Genomic DNA, 20,577 nt, shown 5'->3' with positions numbered 1-20,577 from the left:
TTTGGTGATTCCACCTCATCATCCTCCATACAGCTGCAGCAGGATGGAGTTTCCAGTATATTGAGACGTACCGCATGGATACCCTGTCAAAACCCCAATGACCATTGATAGGTGGGCCTTAGTGAACCCAATTATTTCAGCAGACCTCCTGCCATCCACTTTCGACAAGAAAGATCTTGCTACCCTACAAGACGTGGTGTCCGCCCAACGTTTGCTGAGCTGACTCGAGGCCCAGCTATGGAGGAGCAATCCACAGATGGCCAGCGGAATCCCGAAATCCCTACAGCCATTTTCACCCGGTTCAGTTGTACCGATGCGAGCTAAGAGATCCGCTTGACAGTTATCCGGGATATCACTATGGCCCGGAACCCAGATAATCTTAATTGTAAAATAATTCGATGCAATCGCAGGTGAGATCAGGCACTCCCAGACCACCCTCGACCGCACTGTAGTTGAGCTCAAGGCCTTCATAGCCGCTTAGCTATCAGAGTAGATGTTAAATTCTCTAACCGTAGTAGCACTGGATAGCATTTCATCCACCGCATCCTTAATCGCAGCAACTTCCGCTTGGAACACAGTGCAGTGATCAGATCAGGTTGGATAATAATTTGAAAATGCTAATGATGTTGGAGATCAACTCGAGAACTATAAATTGCACATAATTTCTCAAAGGTTGGATAGTGATTGGAGAATGAAGTTGGATATCAACTTGAGAACTATCTGGTTTAGGAATAACTAGATAATGATCTAGGACATCACCTCCAGAACTAGATATATATTTCGCTGGAGAAATATCTTTTAAATGTTTGTTGGGTAAACAAAATCCAGCTGTTGACGTATCTACAAATTAGCTAGATAATAAAGAACCAATGTTGCCGTACAAAAAAGCCTACCCCAAAGGCGGCCTTAAACTGTGACTGAAAAACTACTCATTAGTTTAACTGGAGTTTAAATTTGACTAGAGTTGAAGCAAACTTAGTTTAAGCTTAGCTAACCAACTACTGAAAACCCGGACCTTAAAACCAGGAATTCTCTAATTATTCTTTAAATGAACCGGTTATCTGGGTACGATTACTCGATACTTTGCATCACTAGTTTCTTCACTAACATGAGTGGCATATGCTTTTAATGGGTTTTTAGTTCAAAACTCTTATCTGAATTTCTAAGTGAGTGGCATAATTTCATTTTTAAGTTTTTTTTCTTCTTTAACACATTATAAAGCAGTAAGCAGTTCCAGCAATGTTTTATTATCATGTTGCTGTTAAAAATAGAATCTCGTTTAAAGCTTAGTTGCCGCTAATTTATCTAAATTTGGTAGAATCAAACTAGTACACTTATATGGTTTTATTGCATTATTATGTTTGTACTATCTGACCCGGCATACGTTTTCTGCCATATAAATCATATCTAGCCTGTAAGGTAAATGAGGCAGAAGTTGTTTAATCGAAACAGCACAAGGGGTTACCGACTTCCTGACGCATGCAGTGTATTACAAGTCGAGGTCTATGCCATAGACAGATCGGCAAAGCGGTCTCCAATATGATAAAATTGGACATCGTGCGGAGGTGTAGAACCTCTCTGGCTTCTATAAGTCATCTCAATGTCTCCCTTCGCTGGGTCCCTGGACACAGCGGAATTGAAGGGAATGAACTCGCGGATTAAATGGCTAGGAAAGGTTTCGACTTAGACATAAGTGAGGTGGACAGCTCCGTCCGCCGCTGAGTTGTCTGCTAGGGAGAATCGACGAACATGAGAACAGGGCAACGGAATTGCTATGGACCAATAGGGTTGACTGCGGAGTCTCAAGGTCCTTATGGCCATGTTTGGATAGGAAGGGCACCAGCTTCCTTCTCAAACTGAACAAATATGCGGTGAGGGTACTTACGGGTGTCATCACGGGTCATTGTGCTATCGCACCAATGCTCCGACGGTGGCGAATACCAACAAGCTCCCTCTGCAGAAGCTGTCAGGATGTGGAGGAAAAGGAGTCGATCTACCACTTTCGCTGCCGATGCCGGTCGCTTCAAAGAAGAAGGTTCATATTTCTGGGCTCACGCTTCTTCGACAGCCTGGCAGAGGGTTCATAAGGGAAAGCAAATAGTTCGTTGAGGACCGCTAGAAGGTAATAGAGCTAAACGAATTTGCCGCCACCCTGTACTTTCTGAGGGCACTCACAATGGACAAAAATGTCTTCGAGTGGAAGTGTGGCTATCACCCACGCATGAGATAAGCCCATATCATAGAAGCTCTCAAAATATACCTAAAAACCAGATTAGATAAGCCCCATCCCATAGAAGATCTCGAAACAGATCTATACAACCAACTTAAAATTGTTTCAGGTAACGTGGGTTTCAACGAAATGTGGGGCAGCGTTCAGTCAATCTCGAGTCGAGAAAGCAGCTAGTTCCTTTCCAAATGAATGCACTATACTTTGTTGATGATATTTGGTTCAGACGTGTCTGTACACACACATCATGGCGAATACCTACTTGTAATATTGAAGGTGCACTGTAACCAGCTGCTAGTTGATGAGAGTGATGATAGTCGTAGAATCGATGTGCAGCGTCCGGCAGCCAGTGAAATCGGTGGACAGGCAGTGTACCCGGTTCGCGAACACCTTACGGTTCCTAGTACAATCAGTGAACGGTGACTGGGTCTGCAGCGAACTAGTGTCCTATCGAGCAGTAGCCGAGGTTATGATGGTTGACAGGCGACAGGTGGCATTGATGTCTTGGGGGGTGTGATGGCCCAACCCGATGAAGCGGGGGATCGATTTTCAAACAACCCGTGGTTGCTGAAATCTATCGTAGATGACGAATAGGTGGATAGGATTCGTTAATCGGCGAAGACGAATCAGTGGACCGATTCTCAAGCAACCGGTGGCTGGTGGAATAGATGATGCATCGGTGGATAGGATTGGTGACACGGTGAGGCGCAGATAACGAATCGGTTATTCGTTTTCCAAGCAACCGTTGATTTGAGAAATCGATGTCCGACGAGTCGCAGCTCGTGTACCGGTGGATCGATTTCCGAGGTGTTGGACGCTCCCGTGTCTGGAAGAAGGTTTAGGTAGAAGCTAGTTTCCTTCACGCCCAATCTCCAGGCATTACAAAAAGTAGTGTGTGAGCGAGGTCATCTACTGAACAAAAGTGGCGAGCCTGTGCAAGATAAAGGAATTACATCTGACTTATTTTGTTTTGTTCATTTTCCGACAGGATGGATAAATGATGTATATTGGAACAATTTTCCGTCATCCCTTGTCAAATTTGGTTTCGATACAAACCGGTTGCGGCGTTGTACCATCCTCAGTGTCGATTTTCGTTCTGATCGGTTGTTGTCGCTTGTCTTGTATTTTTAGTTCGTAGGTACATGAGCAGGTATTGTCAAAATTGATACTTGTATGTTTATGTTTTCATTCAGAACCGATGATGGTTTTAACTGAGCTTGTTGTGTGGCTGACTGTTGCAGGTAAAAGTCAGTAATTCGAGTCGTTTGACCTTCTTTTTTGGTTTTGTTGCTTTGGTGCGTTTATTGTTTTGTGTTTATTTGTTGTTGTCTGTTTGTCTTTTGTACCTGTGTGATTACATGCTGGTCCCTGTGGGGTGGTGATGCTACCGAAAGCGGCATTACAAGTCCTTGAGCGCATTTCGAATCCGTGATCTTATATTGCATTAAGATTTCATTTTTCCCTCCTTGTTGTTGTTGTTGTTGTAGCGATAAGGTTGCTCCCCAAAGGCTTTGGGGAGTGTTATCGATGTGATGGTCCTTTGCCGGATACAGATCCCGTACGCTCCGGTAACACAGCACCATTAAGGTGGTAGCCCGACCATCTCTGGAACGATTTATATGGCCACATTAAACCTTCAGGCCATCCCTCCCTCCCCACCCCCAAGTTCCATGAGGAATCATGAATCTGGTAATTTAGTCGCCTCCTCTTTTTGCTCTCTCTTTCGATGGCAACATCTACATTTGTTTCGATACTATAGGGTACGGGACATTTCTAGAGTAATATTTGAAATAACTTCTATATCGATATCGTTATCGTAGTACCCGCATTACGGTTGCAAAGCGGCTCCTAATGATTAATTTCGGATTACGACCGCCGGAGTTCTTTTAGAAGAAGCTTATTGATAAACGCAAAATAAAAACGCAAAGTAAAAACAGAATTGGAAAACCCGTAACGAATATATGTTTAAAGGAACAATGGACATTGGCGAAATGTGTCACAGGCTTCAAGTCAGAGTCTGCAGTGACAGATGTTCTGCAGTAATCGCATTGAAACTAATTACATTTCATATATCCAAAAATTGTCAATTGATTTAAGATAAAGTTGTTTTCCTATTTAAAAAAAATATACATATGTATGCCTGCGCCTCTCTGCTGCAAGATATCCCGCCCTTCTAAGATAAGTAATTTTGAAAATGATTCTGAAGTAGAGCGTTCTTCAAAGGAAAACTTTACTGAAATACGGCTTTTTCGAAACTACAGCCGAGATGCGGTGATATTTAACTCATCAGGCGATATGTGCGTGCCGAAGTATACAGTATTCGCAATATTCATCGGAACACTATTACTCTCCGTTTATCCTTTTCGAAAAAAATTTCCAATAAATGTTCAATATACAATTACGCATTTTCTGGGGTCGTATTATATGAATTTAGCATAGATATTGTAATTTCTACCGTCGGAAATGATATTCATTGCGGTTTTTACAATGCCAAGGCTGTATTATCAACACCATTAAGAATATTGCGTACTTCAAATACAAAGCAATTTTTTATATAATTGATACGTTAACTACGGCTTCCTAGTGGAGCATTTTTTGTGCTGTAGGCAAACTGACACCAACGTCAAAGGCGATGTGAACTCAGGGAGTGAGCGCAATGACACCAAGCAAATTTTTCACGCTACTCATTGGGGAGTTAATGTCGTTGATTGCGCCTTTGAGTCGAATGATATTTTTGTGTCAGATTCGAGTTTGGTTTTATTGGAGCTTCTGGCGACACTGAGTTGATGACGGTAGTGCTGGTGGTTACATTAGAGAAAGTTGTTCATAGATGTCGCACGTTTCCTAAAGCTTTAGCAGTCGTAAATAAAATGAGTTGACGTGTTGCCAGCTCAGAAAGAGTTTGTACTACACCTTTTCCAGTTTAAGTTCAGAAAATTACACATTCAAGTTCAGAATTTCCACTTTAAATTCAGAAATTTATAATTCAGGTTCAGAAATTTACAATTAAAGTTCAGAATCTCCAATTCAAGTTCAGAAAATTACAATTCAAGTTCAAACAAGTAAGGAAGGTTATGTTCGGGTGTAACCGAGAGTTGAGAGCTATGGTGACAACATAAGGGAAAATGAACCGCGGGAAACCCTGGAATGTGTTTGTATGGCATGTCTATCAAATGAAAGGCACTAAAGATTATTTTATGAGGGAGTGGGCCATAGTTCTATAGGTGGACGCCATTTAGGGATATCGCCATAAAGGTGGATCAAGGTTGACTCTAGAATTTGTTTGCACGATATGGGTATCAAATGAAAGGTGCTAATGAGTATTTTAAAAGGGAGTAATCCTTAGTTCCATAGGTGGACGCCGTTTCGACATATCGCCATAAAGGTGGACCAGGGGTGACCCTAGAATTTGTTTGTACAATATGGGTATCAAAAGAAAGGTGTTAATGAGTATTTTAAAGGGAGTGATCCTTAGTTCTATAGGTGGAAGCCGTTTCGAAATATCGCCATAAAGGTGGACCAGGGGTGACTCTAGAATTTGTTTGTACGATAAAATTAAAGGTATTAATGAGGGTTTTTAAATGGAGTGGTGGTAGTTGTATAGGTGGTCGCCTTTTCGAGATATCGTCATAAAGGTGGACCAGGGGTGACTCTAGAACGCGTTTGTACAATATGGGTATCAAAAGAAAGGTGTTAATGAGTATTTTAAAAGAGAGTGGGCCTTAGTTCTATAGGTGGACGCTTTTTCGAGGTATCGCAACTTAGACTTTGTTTGTACGATATGCTTATCAAATGAAAGGTGTTAGTGAGTATTTTTAAAAGGGAGTGGGTCTTCGTTCTATAGGTGGTCGCTTTTTCGAGATATCGCCATAAAGGTGGACCAGCGGTGACTCTAGAATATGTTTGTATGATATGGGTATCAAATTAAAGGTATTAATGAGAGTTTTTAAAGGGAGTGGTGGTAGTTGTATAGGTGGTCGCCTTTTCGAGATATCGTCATAAAGGTGGACCAGGGGTGACTCTAGAACGCGTTTGTACAATATGGGTATCAAAAGAAAGGTGTTAATGAGTATTTTAAAAGGGAGTGGGCCTTAGTTCTATAGGTGGACGCTTTTTCGAGGTATCGCAACTTAGACTTTGTTTGTACGATATGCTTATCAAATGAAAGGTGTTAGTGAGTATTTTTAAAAGGGAGTGGGTCTTCGTTCTATAGGTGGTCGCTTTTTCGAGATATCGCCATAAAGGTGGACCAGCGGTGACTCTAGAATATGTTTGTATGATATGGGTATAAAATTAAAGGTATTAATGAGGGTTTTTAAATGGAGTGGTGGTAGTTGTATAGGTGGTCGCCTTTTCGAGATATCGTCATAAAGGTGGACCAGGGGTGACTCTAGAATGCGTTTGTACAATATGGGTATCAAAAGAAAGGTGTTAATGAGTATTTTAAAAGGGAGTGGGCCTTAGTTCTATAGGTGGACACCTTTTCGAGGTATCGGAACTTAGACTTTGTTTGTACGATATGCTTATCAAATGAAAGGTGTTAGTGAGTATTTTTAAAAGGGAGTGGGTCTTCGTTCTATAGGTGGTCGCTTTTTCGAGATATCGCCATAAAGGTGGACCAGCGGTGACTCTAGAATATGTTTGTATGATATGGGTATCAAATTAAAGGTATTAATGAGAGTTTTAAAAGGGAGTGGTGGTAGTTGTATATAAAAAAAAAAAAATTTTAATATTTTAAGAATTTTATGGTCCCCTTAATGAATAAATTTTGAATTAATTTTGCTGCAATAATTTTGAAAAAATGTTTGTTGTCAATCTGCTTGTGTAAATTTGAATATCATACCGGAGTTCCTTGGCTTCATTTGGAAGTGCTTTTTCTTTGCACTTTCATATGAAATTCAGGCACTTTCATATGAATCGAATTTATGTATATGGGAGTGCTATGAAAACTTTTTTTATGTTTAAAGTGTGATTTTGTGTCTTTGTCTTTTCTTCGGGGCAATACAAAAACAAAAGAGCTACCTATAAGTATTTAGGGGTTAAGTAGCTCTGAGTTAGAGATTTTTGAGCAATTTTTATATGTAAAAAAAGAAAAAATACTCAAATTCGAAAACCAAATTTTTTTGAGATTGTTTATGGAGCAAAACGTTTTCGTTTGAAAAAAAAAAAACGTTAAAGTTGAAAAACAAACGAAAACAACAATATTTATATATATTTTTTTTTTTGATGAAAGTTATTATGCACTGCACACGCTACTATTTGAACCGTGTCGAATAACTGAAAACCCGTACCTAAGAGGTGCATATTTTTTGGCGCAATCTTATGCTCACACATACATATGTAATACGTATGTATATATAAAGCATAATTACCCAGTAGCAAAATAATTCAGAACTGAAAAAGGTAAGCGAGTTGGTAATAGGTTGCGGGGTGAGAGAAGAAACAAATTTCGTTTTAAAATCGTTGTTGTTATTTTGAACAAAATTATTTAAATCAAAGTATGTGTGTCGGTAATGTGAAGAGCTGATCAATTCATTTCCCCAAGTATGTGAGTTGGTAATTCATATAATTGACTGGTTAATATCCACGGGTAAGCTAGTTGTTCAGGTATGAATTTCGTAGGACATCGCTGTGTTAAAATTCAGCGATGAATTCAGCAGTGGACCCTCACTTTGACTATTACCAACTCATTTCCTACCTATTACCTTTTGCTACTGGGTATAGGAAAACATTAACACCAACGAAATCAACGTTAGCTTCGATGTTGACGTTGGCTCTCGTGTTGACTTTTGTCTCGGTCGACTCTTTGTGGAGAAATACGCACCACCAAACATATGCATGTATGAAGTTTTGCCCTTTGTTTGGACAAAACATTAGCTCATTCATATATGCACTTATATACATATTATTTTAAATTACAACCAAGGGCGTAGCAAGGTCGCAACTGAGGGGCTCAAGTGGTATATATATCTATACTAGAACGACCTGAGAAGCTGAATATTACATAGAGACTCATGAATTCTGAAATTCTTTGCAAACGCAAAAAATCCTTCCCTACTTAAATATTCATGTATGTATGTACTACCCTCAGAAAAAAAAACACTTATCTAAAATGAGGAAAACACTTGCTAAGAAAATTTTCTTTAATTTGAGGAAAACTTCTTTGGAATCAGAAAAAAGTCCATCTTTGTATACAAATTTTCATTAATTTGAGGGAATAGTTATTTGTCTTAAATTTCTTCAATCGGTTTTATTAGTCCCGTAGAATTTGGGGAGAAGGCATGAGTAGTTTCGGAGTACTCCCTTCCGAACTGTAGTAAAGTTTTTATTCTTAAGGCGGATTGTGAGAAACGCTTTAGTTGCCGCCTTTTTCGTCTTTAGGACAGACTTACATAGAACGATTTGTAGCTTAAAAGCGCCAAAAGCTTTTATATATTGCAGGCCTTATTTTGACCGCAACATTTCTTATTAATTAAAGGTTCTGTTAGTCTTTTATTTTTCACCCTGCGAATACCAAAATTCGTTTTGGCTTGAAAAAATGTGTATTGTGCAATTTTTTAAATTTTTTCATTCTAAAAAATTGTTAGTTTATTTTAAGTTGTTTTTTTTTAAATTCATATAAATGTATGTTTTTCGATAAATTGTTAAAAATAATGTAGATAATGATACAGTAGAATCTTCGACCCTTGATCCCTTTCTGCACGCAACTCCTCAATTGTCACGGGCGAGACAAAAAATAGACGATATTCATTAGCGAAGTTATCTTATAAATAATAATGGATGTGTGTGTATTTTATAGGCATCCAAAGTACTCAACCGATCTTCAATAAATTTTGAGGGTTGGTTCACGCGATCACTCGATATTTTTTTTTTGGCAGTGCCAAGCCCGAAGCCAATATGAATTTATTTTTGTCAAAAAGCCATGTCTGTTTGCCTCAAACCTTTGATAATTAAGAAAATGTACCCTATATATTAATATGCGGTGTCACGTCCACATATATGGGTACGTGTATGTGTGATTTATACCTATTTTGAGCTTCGCAGATGATCGCGCGACAACCCGGTGGCACAACAAATGTTTTGCAAAAAAATGAAAGGGCAAGTCGTTCTTTTCCCAATTGTAAGTAAAAATGAATCTGTGTGTGTGCGACATATGGGCATCCAAAGTACTCAAGTAATCTTGACTAAAATTTCACAGCAAGTTCACGTGGTCACCCGGTATTTTTCTGGCTATGTAAAATTTTGGAAAAGTTGGCGGTGCCACGCCACAGGCAATATTAATAAAAATGCATGCGTGTTTGCGTATGTTGGGCTTAGTCTGGTCGTCTTATGTCCATTTCACACAGATGCCTAATGAAATAATTAGTCAAGTTTTCTTAATTATCTCATTATTGATTTATTGAATGCCTAAAGCCCCGTTTACATATGCCCTTATATACAATAAATCGCCAATACATAGATAATTCACCCGTTTACATATGTTCCATAGGAACTAGATTATTTTCTGTAAAATTTTCATGTTTCTCTTTTATTTTCTGCTTCCAATTAGGGATTACACTCTAGAGGTAGGTGGAACTTTTTCTATGAAAAAAATCCACATCTTTAAACTTTTATCGTAATTACCGATTATCGAAAGAAAAAATTTATATGAGAAATCTAGTTATGTAATCAACGATTGCGAGTTAAGTATGAAAATGAAGATAATCTAGTTATATGTAAACTAGGTCTAATGGAGTGGAAAAATTGCATGCTATTTGGCAGCTTACATACTGAAATGCAATACAAGTTTACTGTTACAAAATTTTACGTTCCAGTTTCATTCGAACACAAACTGGCGATCGTGTACACACAAATTTTATTGAAAATGTAAAAAAAATTTTAAAATAGATGAACCTTGAATCCTTTATCAATAGGCCGATAAAACAAAAACTATTGTCAAAATATAATAACAAATTTCAAACACTTTATTATTAAAAACAGGTCGAATTCAAACAAGCTTAATCCAAGCCAAAAGGAAATATTGGCGGAATTCATGGCGAGACACCCGCTTTGGTGTCGGCTTTATTCAAATTAAACTTCTCCAGAAAGAAACTAAAAGCTTTTTAAGTTAAGCGAAATCTCTTCAAGAAACTGCAATATTTTTTTGTTACAAAGAAATAATACATGAATGATATGCTTGCGCTTTGTTCGATAAGTCCAAAGGGTTACTGCACTCTCTTAACCGCCGTCTGACTATCTTTTTACCGCATTCGCTATTACAAACAAAACAATAAAATTCGATCCATCGCAGTTATTAAATTTATTTTTAATTTTTTTGGCAACGAATTTGACAGTTCAAAATCTATTGTGAGCTAAAAATACAATTCAACCTAATGTGGATCGTAAAACTTATTGTGAAGTGAAAATAAATTACGTTCCGTTTGCTTTCATATGTTATAATCCCATTTTGTTTATACGTTTCACGCATCACGTAATTTTCTTTCGTATGGTTGCCGATCCGTGATCGTATCTTACGATTTGAGCCCAGGACACTGTTGCTCTATAATTTGCGTAACATGTTGCGATTATTGTGGGGCAGTGGACCCTCTTCGTGCACCCTTATGTTACTGTCTTGGTGGCAATCATATTCGCAGCAACTATTGCTGCGGAATGGAACACGCGCTACTTGTATTTCCTTGCAATCTCATTCGCATTGTCGGAAAACGGATGAACAAGGCAACCAAGCAGCGAACCATCAACGTGGTGAGCCAGTAATTTTTTCGTTGCCAGAGACATCGAAAGGTGAAATCGGAATAATAAATTGTGTTAAGTGTATGAGTGTATAAAAAAATCTGAATGTGTGAGAAGGTAGAAAAATATGTATTTATGTGAGAAATAAAGTAAAAATAGTTTAACAATCATCTTCTCAGGTGCATTTACAAATCCCACACCTTGTGAGTACCTGCGCCGCTATAGCTCAAAGTGTGGATCTACTTGTGTGTTAAATTTTAAGAAAATTTGTGAAATATCTTTCATGCCTTTCGTTACGCAAAAATAGACCTCTTGGTGTGCAATAAAAATACAAGATACATATATGCAATAAAAAAAAATGTTAAAATTAATTTTTAGGGAAAATTTTAGAATAGCACCCCCCGAGTTCGGGGTTAAACTTGGTATCAAATGAAAGAGGGAGTTCTCCCGATCACAAATATATATAACTTAAAGTGCGCAGACTTATAGTTTACGAGTTATTTGATGTTAAAGTTTGCAAATTTAGCAAATTTCTATAGCACTTTCAGTTACAATTTACACATCTTTCAAAACCTTTATGCACATAAATATCTATATAAATTGGCAACGATACACTTAAATTTCATTTTAGTATATTTCACATATAATTCTTGCATTGTTTTTACTTAATATACAAGTTTTTATTAAATCAATCGCGCTTTTGTAGCAACATTCACATTTATGTATATATATATATTATTGATGACATTACAAAGCTGTGCTGCCACATCTAAAAAACGGAACAAGTGCAGAATCGAAAAATAACTTGTAAAAATTATTTCATCTGATGTATATATATCTTTAACTTTTCTAGTCTTTATTTACCAAAAATTTGAAAAAGCTCTTTTTTGCATTCGTGAACGAGCTGATATTACCTTATAACTCTTATGTTTATTGTTATGTTAGCTGATCCAACAACGGCTGCGCCATGCACAGTAATTCTGCGTAGAACACCTTTCCGCGTAGGCGGCCTTCGGCCGCGCTTATTTCAAATAACCCTGGGCTACGCCATGCCAAGTCCGGGTGTGTGGTATAACCGTGGCTACCGCCACGGTGATGTCCTTCCGCATATTACCTTATAACTCTTATGTTTATTGTTATGTTAGCCGATCCAACACCGGCTGCGCCATGCACAGTAATTCTGCGTAGAACACCTTTCCGCGTAGGCGGCCTTAGGCCGCGCTTATTTAAAATAACCCTGGGCTACGCCATGCCAAGTCCGGGTGCGTGGTATAACCGTGGCTACCGCCACGGTGATGTCCTTCCGCATATTACCTTATAACTCTTATGTTTATTGTTATGTTATCCGATCCAACACCGGCTGCGCCATGCACAGTAATTCTGCGTAGAACACCTTTCCGCGTAGGCGGCCTTCGGCCGCGCTTATTTAAAATAACCCTGGGCTACGCCATGCCAAGTCCGGGTGTGTGGTATAACCGTGGCTACCGCCACGGTGATGTCCTTCCGCATATTACCTTATAACTCTTATGTTTATTGTTATGTTAGCCGATCCAACACCGGCTGCGCCATGCACAGTAATTCTGCGTAGAACACCTTGCCGCGTAGGCGGCCTTCGGCCGCGCTTATTTAAAATAACCCTGGGCTGCGCCATGCCAAGTCCGGGTGTGTGGTATAACCGTGGCTACCGCCACGGTGATGTCCTTCCGCATATTACCTTATAACTCTTATGTTTATTGTTATGTTAGCCGATCCAACACCGGCTGCGCCATGCACAGTAATTCTGCGTAGAACACCTTGCCGCGTAGGCGGCCTTCGGCCGCGCTTATTTAAAATAACCCTGGGCTACGCCATGCCAAGTCCGGGTGTGTGGTATAACCGTGGCTACCGCCACGGTGATGTCCTTCCGCATATTACCTTATAACTCTTATGTTTATTGTTATGTTAGCCGATCCAACACCGGCTGCGCCATGCACAGTAATTCTGCGTAGAACACCTTTCCGCGTAGGCGGCCTTCGGCCGCGCTTATTTAAAATAACCCTGGGCTACGCCATGCCAAGTCCGGGTGCGTGGTATAACCGTGGCTACCGCCACGGTGATGTCCTTCCGCATATTACCTTATAACTCTTATGTTTATTGTTATGTTATCCGATCCAACACCGGCTGCGCCATGCACAGTAATTCTGCGTAGAACACCTTTCCGCGTAGGCGGCCTTCGGCCGCGCTTATTTAAAATAACCCTGGGCTACGCCATGCCAAGTCCGGGTGCGTGGTATAACCGTCGCTACCGCCACGGTGATGTCCTTCCGCATAGTAGTAAAAATATATATTTTCCTTTTTCTTTATTAAGACGGCCCATACATGACACAAAAGCCATGCGCAAATATAAAACGACGGAATTTGTGCAAATGAAAATTTTGACATACACGGCTCAAAAACACTGCGCAATATTCATTTTTAATGTAGCGCACCAAATGAAACATGTGTTTTAATTGTATAAAAAAGGCACTAATTGTATGAAAAAAACACTATTTATTTTCCACAGTGCTGGTAATTCACAGTATAAGTCGAAAAACTCGCACCAGAAGCGTTTATTTTCCATTGTATTTATAATTTTTATATTTTAGTTGCAAGACCAGCTCAACTCATTGCAGCACTGCGCAATATTCATTTTTCAACTACCGCAACAAATGAAACATGTGTTCTAATTGATAAACAATTATTATATATTATTGAATTTGTGTGAATTCCTGTTACAAGCTAGAGATGGTCCTTACGCCTTCGTATTAACATTTTTAAGCAATAATTACTGATGTTATATTATCAGAAACCACAGGTAAACTGTGTAAGATTCACCACACACGAAGAAAAAAGCATGTGCAATATTTGCAGACATGCGTAAATATCAAAATCGTTTTGATTTTAGCGCAGTTCTCTGCGCAAATAGCGCAACCAGTGCACACACCGGGCAAATCCTTGTGCAAATTGGTAATTGGCACAAGGATACTTGAGCCGTGTAATTGGCGTATAACTGAAAGGTGGCATGTTAATATTTATATTTGTTTTTTCTTTGTTGATGTGGCAGCACAGCTTTGTAATGTCATCGATAAAATATATACATACATAAATGTGAATGTTGCTACAAAAGCGCGATTTATTTAATAAAAACATTTAAATTAAGTAAAAACAATGCAAGAATTATATGTGAAATATACTAAAATGAAATTTAAGTGTATCGTTGCCAATTTATATAGATATTTATGTGCATAAAGGTTTTGAAAATGTGTAAATTGTAACTGAAAGTGCTATAGAAATTTGCTAAATTTGCAAACTTTAACATCAAATAACTCGTAAACTATAAGTTGGCGCACTTTAAGTTATATATATTTGTGATCGGGAAAACTCCCTCTTTCATTTGATACCAAGTTTAACCCCGAACTCGGGGGGTGCTAAACTAAATCGCTGCCAATTTTTACATTGATGTGCGTCTTTTTGTGCTAAAATCAAAATTTTTCTTCTTTATTTGGAATGCTTAAATTCGCTCGTTAATTATTGATTTCTACAGAAACTTTGCCAAAGAAAAATGCAAGGAATTTCAATAAAGCAAAAGAGATTGCGACAAAAACAACTTAAAAGCAAATATCGTTCCAATAATAAATCTTCCTCGTTTATTTTTTATGCTTCTGCAAGAGGAAAAATGAATTTAAAGATGTGTATGTGAGCAGCACTTATACTGAAAGGAAAAATCTCTAGTTCAAAATTGATGCGCCTCGAGTACATACGGAATCATTACTAGTTCGCCATCTATCTATTTTACATGCTTTCAACTGACGAATTCAACATGGCGTGGTCCTAGGCGGTGAAAATTGTCCCCGTTGCATTACCTTTTCTATAGTTCCGACCTAGTCTAAAAACAACCAGCATCGATCCAGTTCTTTTGATGGTACTATTCTGTTGGTTTCGATCCACATCGAAATTTCACATGTTGGTTCTAATACGTCTCACGAAAGCGTAAATATAGCTATGTAAAGAAGAGGAATTCAGGAGCCTATGCGTATATGGATAGACACTCTATTTTGCACGAGAATCGCTGAAGCCCAGGTGGGGAACAACGCAGTTCAGGTCAATACAACAAGGGGTGCTCCCAACGAGGAGTTCCTGTCACCGCTTCTTGGGAGCGCAGAAGTCTGCAAAGTTTTTCAAGCTGATATATTAATTATTGTAAGGAATAAATTCGATAGCACTCTATGTGATATCATAGAAAGAGCATTAAACATAACAAAGAGATGCTGCGCCAGTATTAAGGCTTAACATCAACCCATTAAAGACGGCCATTATCCCTTTCACTATAAGAAGTGCCCTATCAACCCTAAAAGTAAAGTACTTGGGGTCGTCTTCGACACCAAACTCCTATGGAACATTTCGACTCCATGTCAACTCGGGCCACGTAGTCTATAACAGCGATAGAGCTATCAGCCAAGCGAACACTTCTAAATATTGCAAACTAGGGCTTGGGCAAAGAAAAGTTCATCTCATCCCGAAACATGGAGGAATTATGGAAGAAGATCCCCATCTCTCAACTCCCGAGAGATGTTGTCCTCAAGCAGGTGCTCTTATCAGAAAAGATATAAAGTATGGCTTGAAAACTCCTGAGGGGATTGGGCTGATGTCTTTGGACCCGAGGATGCTCAAAGCGGCGAGAGAGACAGCGAATGCACGACCTATTGGGCCTGAGACGTTTCTGCCAGTTATCCGAAAGGATATTGGGAGGCATTTATTATTAGAAGAAAGAAAGAAGAGCAGTGGCGCAAAGCTTCATGTTTAAGACAATATAAGTTACAACCTATTGGGCCTGAGACGTTTCTGCCAGTTATCCCAAAGGAAAAATGGGGGGGGGGGGGGGGGGGGATTTATTATTAGAAGAAAGAAAGAAGAGCAGTGGCGCAATGCGTCATGTTTAAGGCAATATAAGTTACTGTTAGGAGAATAAAGAACAAGTCGCTAAAGGGAAACCATAGGACTCAAAAAATACCTTAATAATCCTAACAGCTATTTTTACAGGACATTGAAAACTCCGCATCCACGTGCATAAAATCGAGTGACACATCGGTTCTGTGATCGTTCAGCGGAAATCGCAGAAGTTATCCTCTTGGAATTCGAGCCAATCTCTATACGTGGGGCTAAGTTTTTGGGCTCAAGCCACCACCTGCGGGTATGGGGTTAGAATATGCTCGCGGTAGGTATACCATTCGTAAAAGGCGAGCAAAATACCAACAGGCTGCACAATCCTGAGGCGTGATAAGTCGAGAGGGAGAAATGCGGATCGCTTGCGTAACGCTATCACGGTTAATAAAAACTGTACCGCGGGAGCAGGAAAAGCTAGTTGTGATCCGTATAAAACGTATCGCTTGTATAAAGGTGTCATCTCCTGTCCTTGGGACCGGCCCCCTCCTGGGAGATTCGCGGAGGCTGTGGTTTACTTAACGAAGCTACGCTGAAGTGGGCAATAAAGCATTCGCTTCAGAGTAATGCGGTCTTATTTGTTGCAAATTTGGCAATAAAGTTTTCACTTGGTTCGCCCACAAGGGTAAGCCAGCCTTTTTACCTATTCTAACCTAAGCAAAAATTTTTCAAATATTCTTCTGAGGAAGGCCAAAGGAACGGTTGGAAACATCCCTAAATTGTTCGGTGTATCCTGGAAGTAAATGATAGGGAAGCAGATGTCTATCGTATTTGGATAAGAGTTGATAGTTGTAAGAATGGGTTTGTGCCCAGACTTCTTTTTAAAATGTTTTGAATATCCGATTATTAGTTAAGGAATGCCGTCGATCCTACAACGCACATTTTAATTTGATGTGACGGAGAGGTTGTAATCACATCCCTTAGTTGTGATGTAGGATATACTGGTACTCAGAAAAGGTTGTTCACTTCCCTTAAAACTTTTATTAAAATTTTGAAATTGTATCGTGTCCCAAGCGCCAGAAATGATAAAGTGAATTATTAATGCTTAGAATGGAATGGTAATGGAACTTAAGGTAGAGTTGCATTGCAACCGGATGCCATTATCCTTAAAATGGTAGGCGGATTGATAGACTCAGTATCTTACCAAGATAAGACCCTGCGATTGTACACCCGGTTATAAGCAAATTTTGTACAAATGATTCGGCTACGAAGTGTTTCGGCAGGGAACATGACCCGATAGTTGGGTCAATGAACATGCAATTAGAGCCGTGTGTTTTGACACCTTTAATATTTGGTCGTCAAACAAATTCTGATAACATTATTCTGATGACACATTCAGTCTATGTGGGGTCTGTGTTGACCGGCCGGTTCAACTTAACCTTAACTTTATATGAAAATCCAAGCTGTCTATTTTTGAACAAGAGAAAATGTAGTAACTATTGGGCTAGTACTTGTTTGGTACTTTAGTTCTGGTTCTCAACCAGACATTTTGATCACTAGTTACCGAAGCTTTTCTCTTTTCAACTCTTAAATGCTATCTCAGATAATTTGTAGAACGTTTTCTCAATATTATTTGTTAAAACTTTACCAGTGTATTATTATATACGAGTGCATAATTATAGCGAATAAAAATTATTTTAAATTAAATAAAAACAAAATTTAAAGAACTAAATGTCGCTGCAAATAAATGAATGTTAGCAAATAAATATTTGAATATTACCGCAAAAAAGCAACAAACACCTGTTCTGCTATACAAATGGAAAATTTGCAGAATTTTGCACGCACTCCACAGTTTTTTCGTAAAGTCATCACCGAAGCGAGAAGGTAGGTACTTCAGGAATTTTTTTTATATTGTTTGGTAACCAAACCCAAAAAGAGGAATTTTGTCTTACACTGAAAGTAAAAAGCTAGTAAAATCAACCGAATTACGGGTCAATTAAAACGAAATTTGAAAATAACTGTTGAATAAGCTTGAATAGTTTATTCTAAATTGAGTAATTCAACAGTCAAATGAACAAAAAAGTTCATCAAATACAAGCCACAGTAGCACGTTTCTGTAGCCTACGAATTATATCGCAAAATGCAATCCTGATTCATGGTTATCGCAAGGGAGTGTTTCTGTATGAGTGGTGAGTATGTATTTTCGATATTTCTTGCGATATTCATATCACTAGCTCCAAAGGTCGTGATATAAAAGGAAAATGAGTGAAGCTCGTTTGTTTGTAACTGATTTGGAATTTTTGATTTCTAATTAATTTTATATTTTATAGAAAAAAACCAGAAGTGGAAAATTTTCAAAAAATCAGAAGGTGAAACCGATGGAAATTATGAAGGCCAACAAAAAAGTGGCAATGGCGACTTTTAGCGGTCCCAATAGTGCCTTCCTGAGCCGAAAAGTTCGTATGTTAGAATAAAAACTTAAGGTAGCACGATCACAAAATAACAATTTGTACGACTTAATTTTTGTTACTATACCTTTTTCGCTATTAATGACAGATCCTATGTTCCATTTCGATTGTTCCATCGATATGATAAAAACTCACCACTATTATATCGCAAGGTGAATTGAGTGTGTTACAGAAACACTTTTCATATCGAAAGCGAAACGAGTCTTGCGATAGGAAATCCTTCGTTATTATAACGAAAGGTTACAGAAACGGGCTACAGCTCTGCCGGGCGGGCCCGTTCAGATTTTTATTTTTTCTAATTAAAAAAACTTTTTTCTAAAGATTTTGATGTTGCCTTTTCCTCGAACCCAGGATCTTCGGTGTTCGTAGGCGTTGCACGCTTCCCTCACACTACGGTGGACGCTTAGCTCTGCTTTGTTAACTGAAAATAAAATGCAAGACGCGACAACCTGCGAAGAGATTTCAGGGCGAAAATCTCTGCCAATTTGCGTCGTGCTTTTTTTTAAATTTTCCTACAAATTGGCGGGAAGAGACCTACATTTTTTATGCCGACTCCGAACGGCATGTGCAAGGCAGATCAGTTTTCCCTCAGAAGCTTTTCATGGCAGAAATACACTGGGGAGTGCTTGTCAAATCACTGCCGAGGGGAGACCGAGCTCAGAAAAAACTTGTTTCCAATTTTTTTTGCCCGAGGCGTGAACCCAGGATCTTCGGTGTGATAGGCGGGTACGGTACCACCACACCACGGTGACCGCAAGTTACTGCTCTGTTAACTAACAAACTTTAATGTCACCCTAAGAATACCGATGAAAGTAATAGATTTTCGTCAACATTAAAACAACAGCAAGGACTGTTGATGATATAAAAGAGATTTCTGTGGCACGATAGTCAGAAGGACAAAGTAGCGAGTGGCGTGAGCGAAAGTTTATCTTTAAAATTAGCTGATGCATTTGCATAATATTCACAAGTTCTTCACTGTTGGAATGACCAATGAAATCAGTTCTTTCAACAGAAAAAAACAGATTGATTGAGAATCTGTTATTTTTACAGAATAGGGTCAACCGAAGACCAATAGTAGGACAAAAAGCTTGGTTGAACTAACCATAATGCCAATAATTGTAGTGAATGCCTTGAAGGTTTCATGTGGTCATACTAAATCGTTTCCGAGTTGATCGGGCTGGTGCCTTAATAGTGCTTTTTACCGGAACGTACCGGATCTGCCCTCCGGCAAAGGACGATCAACATCGATAAAAACTCCCCAAGGCCTTCGGGGAGTGTCCTTATCGCCTTTGTCTCCAAACCAAATTTGGCAAGGGTGGACGGAACATCGTTCCGAAATACACTATTTTTATTTAATAGTATTTCGAAACAAGTGAATGTAGTAGGTAAGGTTTTGCCATCTTCAGTATTTGTATCCAAACCAAATTTGAAAAGGGATGACAGAAAATCGTTCCAATATATATCAGCACCCTATGGGAAAATCCAAAAAATAAAGAGAATCACAATTGAAAAAGGTCTTCGGCAAGGACAAAACATTGCGCATAATGCTTTAATATTTTTTTCATTAACAAAATTTCTAAAGTTATTTGTTGTTACATAGTGTTTTTTCAAATAGACATTGCGTCTTACCACTTTCGCGGATACGCAAGTAGCTTGGTTAGATTTGGGGGTCGAGTAACATCTATACGCTTCCATGAATATATTTTTAGGAAGTACTATCTAAATCGCCCGAAGTTATCATTAAACTGTAGGTTCCATCAATTCGGTAGAAAATATTTCAACTAGCATACGCCATAAGTTCGGCCTAAAAAATCTCAGAGTTGAATTTCCTCCAAATTATGGTTATTGTATATTACATATGCATATACACATGTATGTGCCACCCCTTCCAGTTAAGGTCAAGAGTTTATGTGCATAAGTGCACAAATGTAACTACATACCCGTGTACTACAACATACTTGCAAACTTGTGCCAGCGATGTGAGGTCGCGACTATTTTAAAAAATCGGTTCTGAAGAGTGCGTTTCCGAACTCTAGCTTAGATAGTAATATGTATTTCACAATTAATTTATTGTAACGTAATTTGGGAAATCCTTGTTATTATACACCTTCTGCAAACGTTCGAATCGCTAAATTGTCGAATATATAACTCCAATATTCAGTAATGCAAAATGGTCTTTATTAGACTACTTTGAGAGTTCTTCACAACACAGCTAATTGCGTGTTTAAATCAAACTGATTACAGACTACTCAG

The 20,577-nt window shown here is 38.8% G+C and overlaps 1 protein-coding gene across 14 annotated transcripts in view; it reads left to right on the top strand.

Moving 5' to 3' along the window:
• The window catches only part of LOC137253646 (HEAT repeat-containing protein 5B), a 204,480-nt gene that overhangs the window by 95,214 nt on the left and 88,689 nt on the right, over positions 1–20,577 (top strand). For 4 of the 14 annotated variants that reach the window (XM_067791037.1, XM_067791033.1, XM_067791023.1 and 1 more), the window contains exons 1-2: positions 10,968–11,074; positions 17,460–17,740. The exons of 1 other annotated variant lie outside the window; for it this stretch is intronic. In XM_067791037.1, coding sequence (XP_067647138.1) covers positions 17,673–17,740 — 68 coding nt within the window. In that variant the 5' untranslated portion in view covers positions 10,968–11,074; positions 17,460–17,672. Of the gene's footprint in view, positions 1–10,952; positions 11,161–17,459; positions 17,741–20,577 lie in introns of those variants that run through there. 9 more of the 14 variants (XM_067791012.1, XM_067790983.1, XM_067791002.1 and 6 more) reach the window with 9 other exon arrangements.

The sequence above is a fragment of the Eurosta solidaginis genome, chromosome 1, assembly GCF_040869045.1.
Source record: "Eurosta solidaginis isolate ZX-2024a chromosome 1, ASM4086904v1, whole genome shotgun sequence".
Taxonomy (NCBI): Eukaryota; Metazoa; Arthropoda; class Insecta; order Diptera; family Tephritidae; genus Eurosta; species Eurosta solidaginis.
Note: the sequence above shows the minus strand (reverse complement) of the source record. Positions and strands in the feature narration are given on the sequence as shown.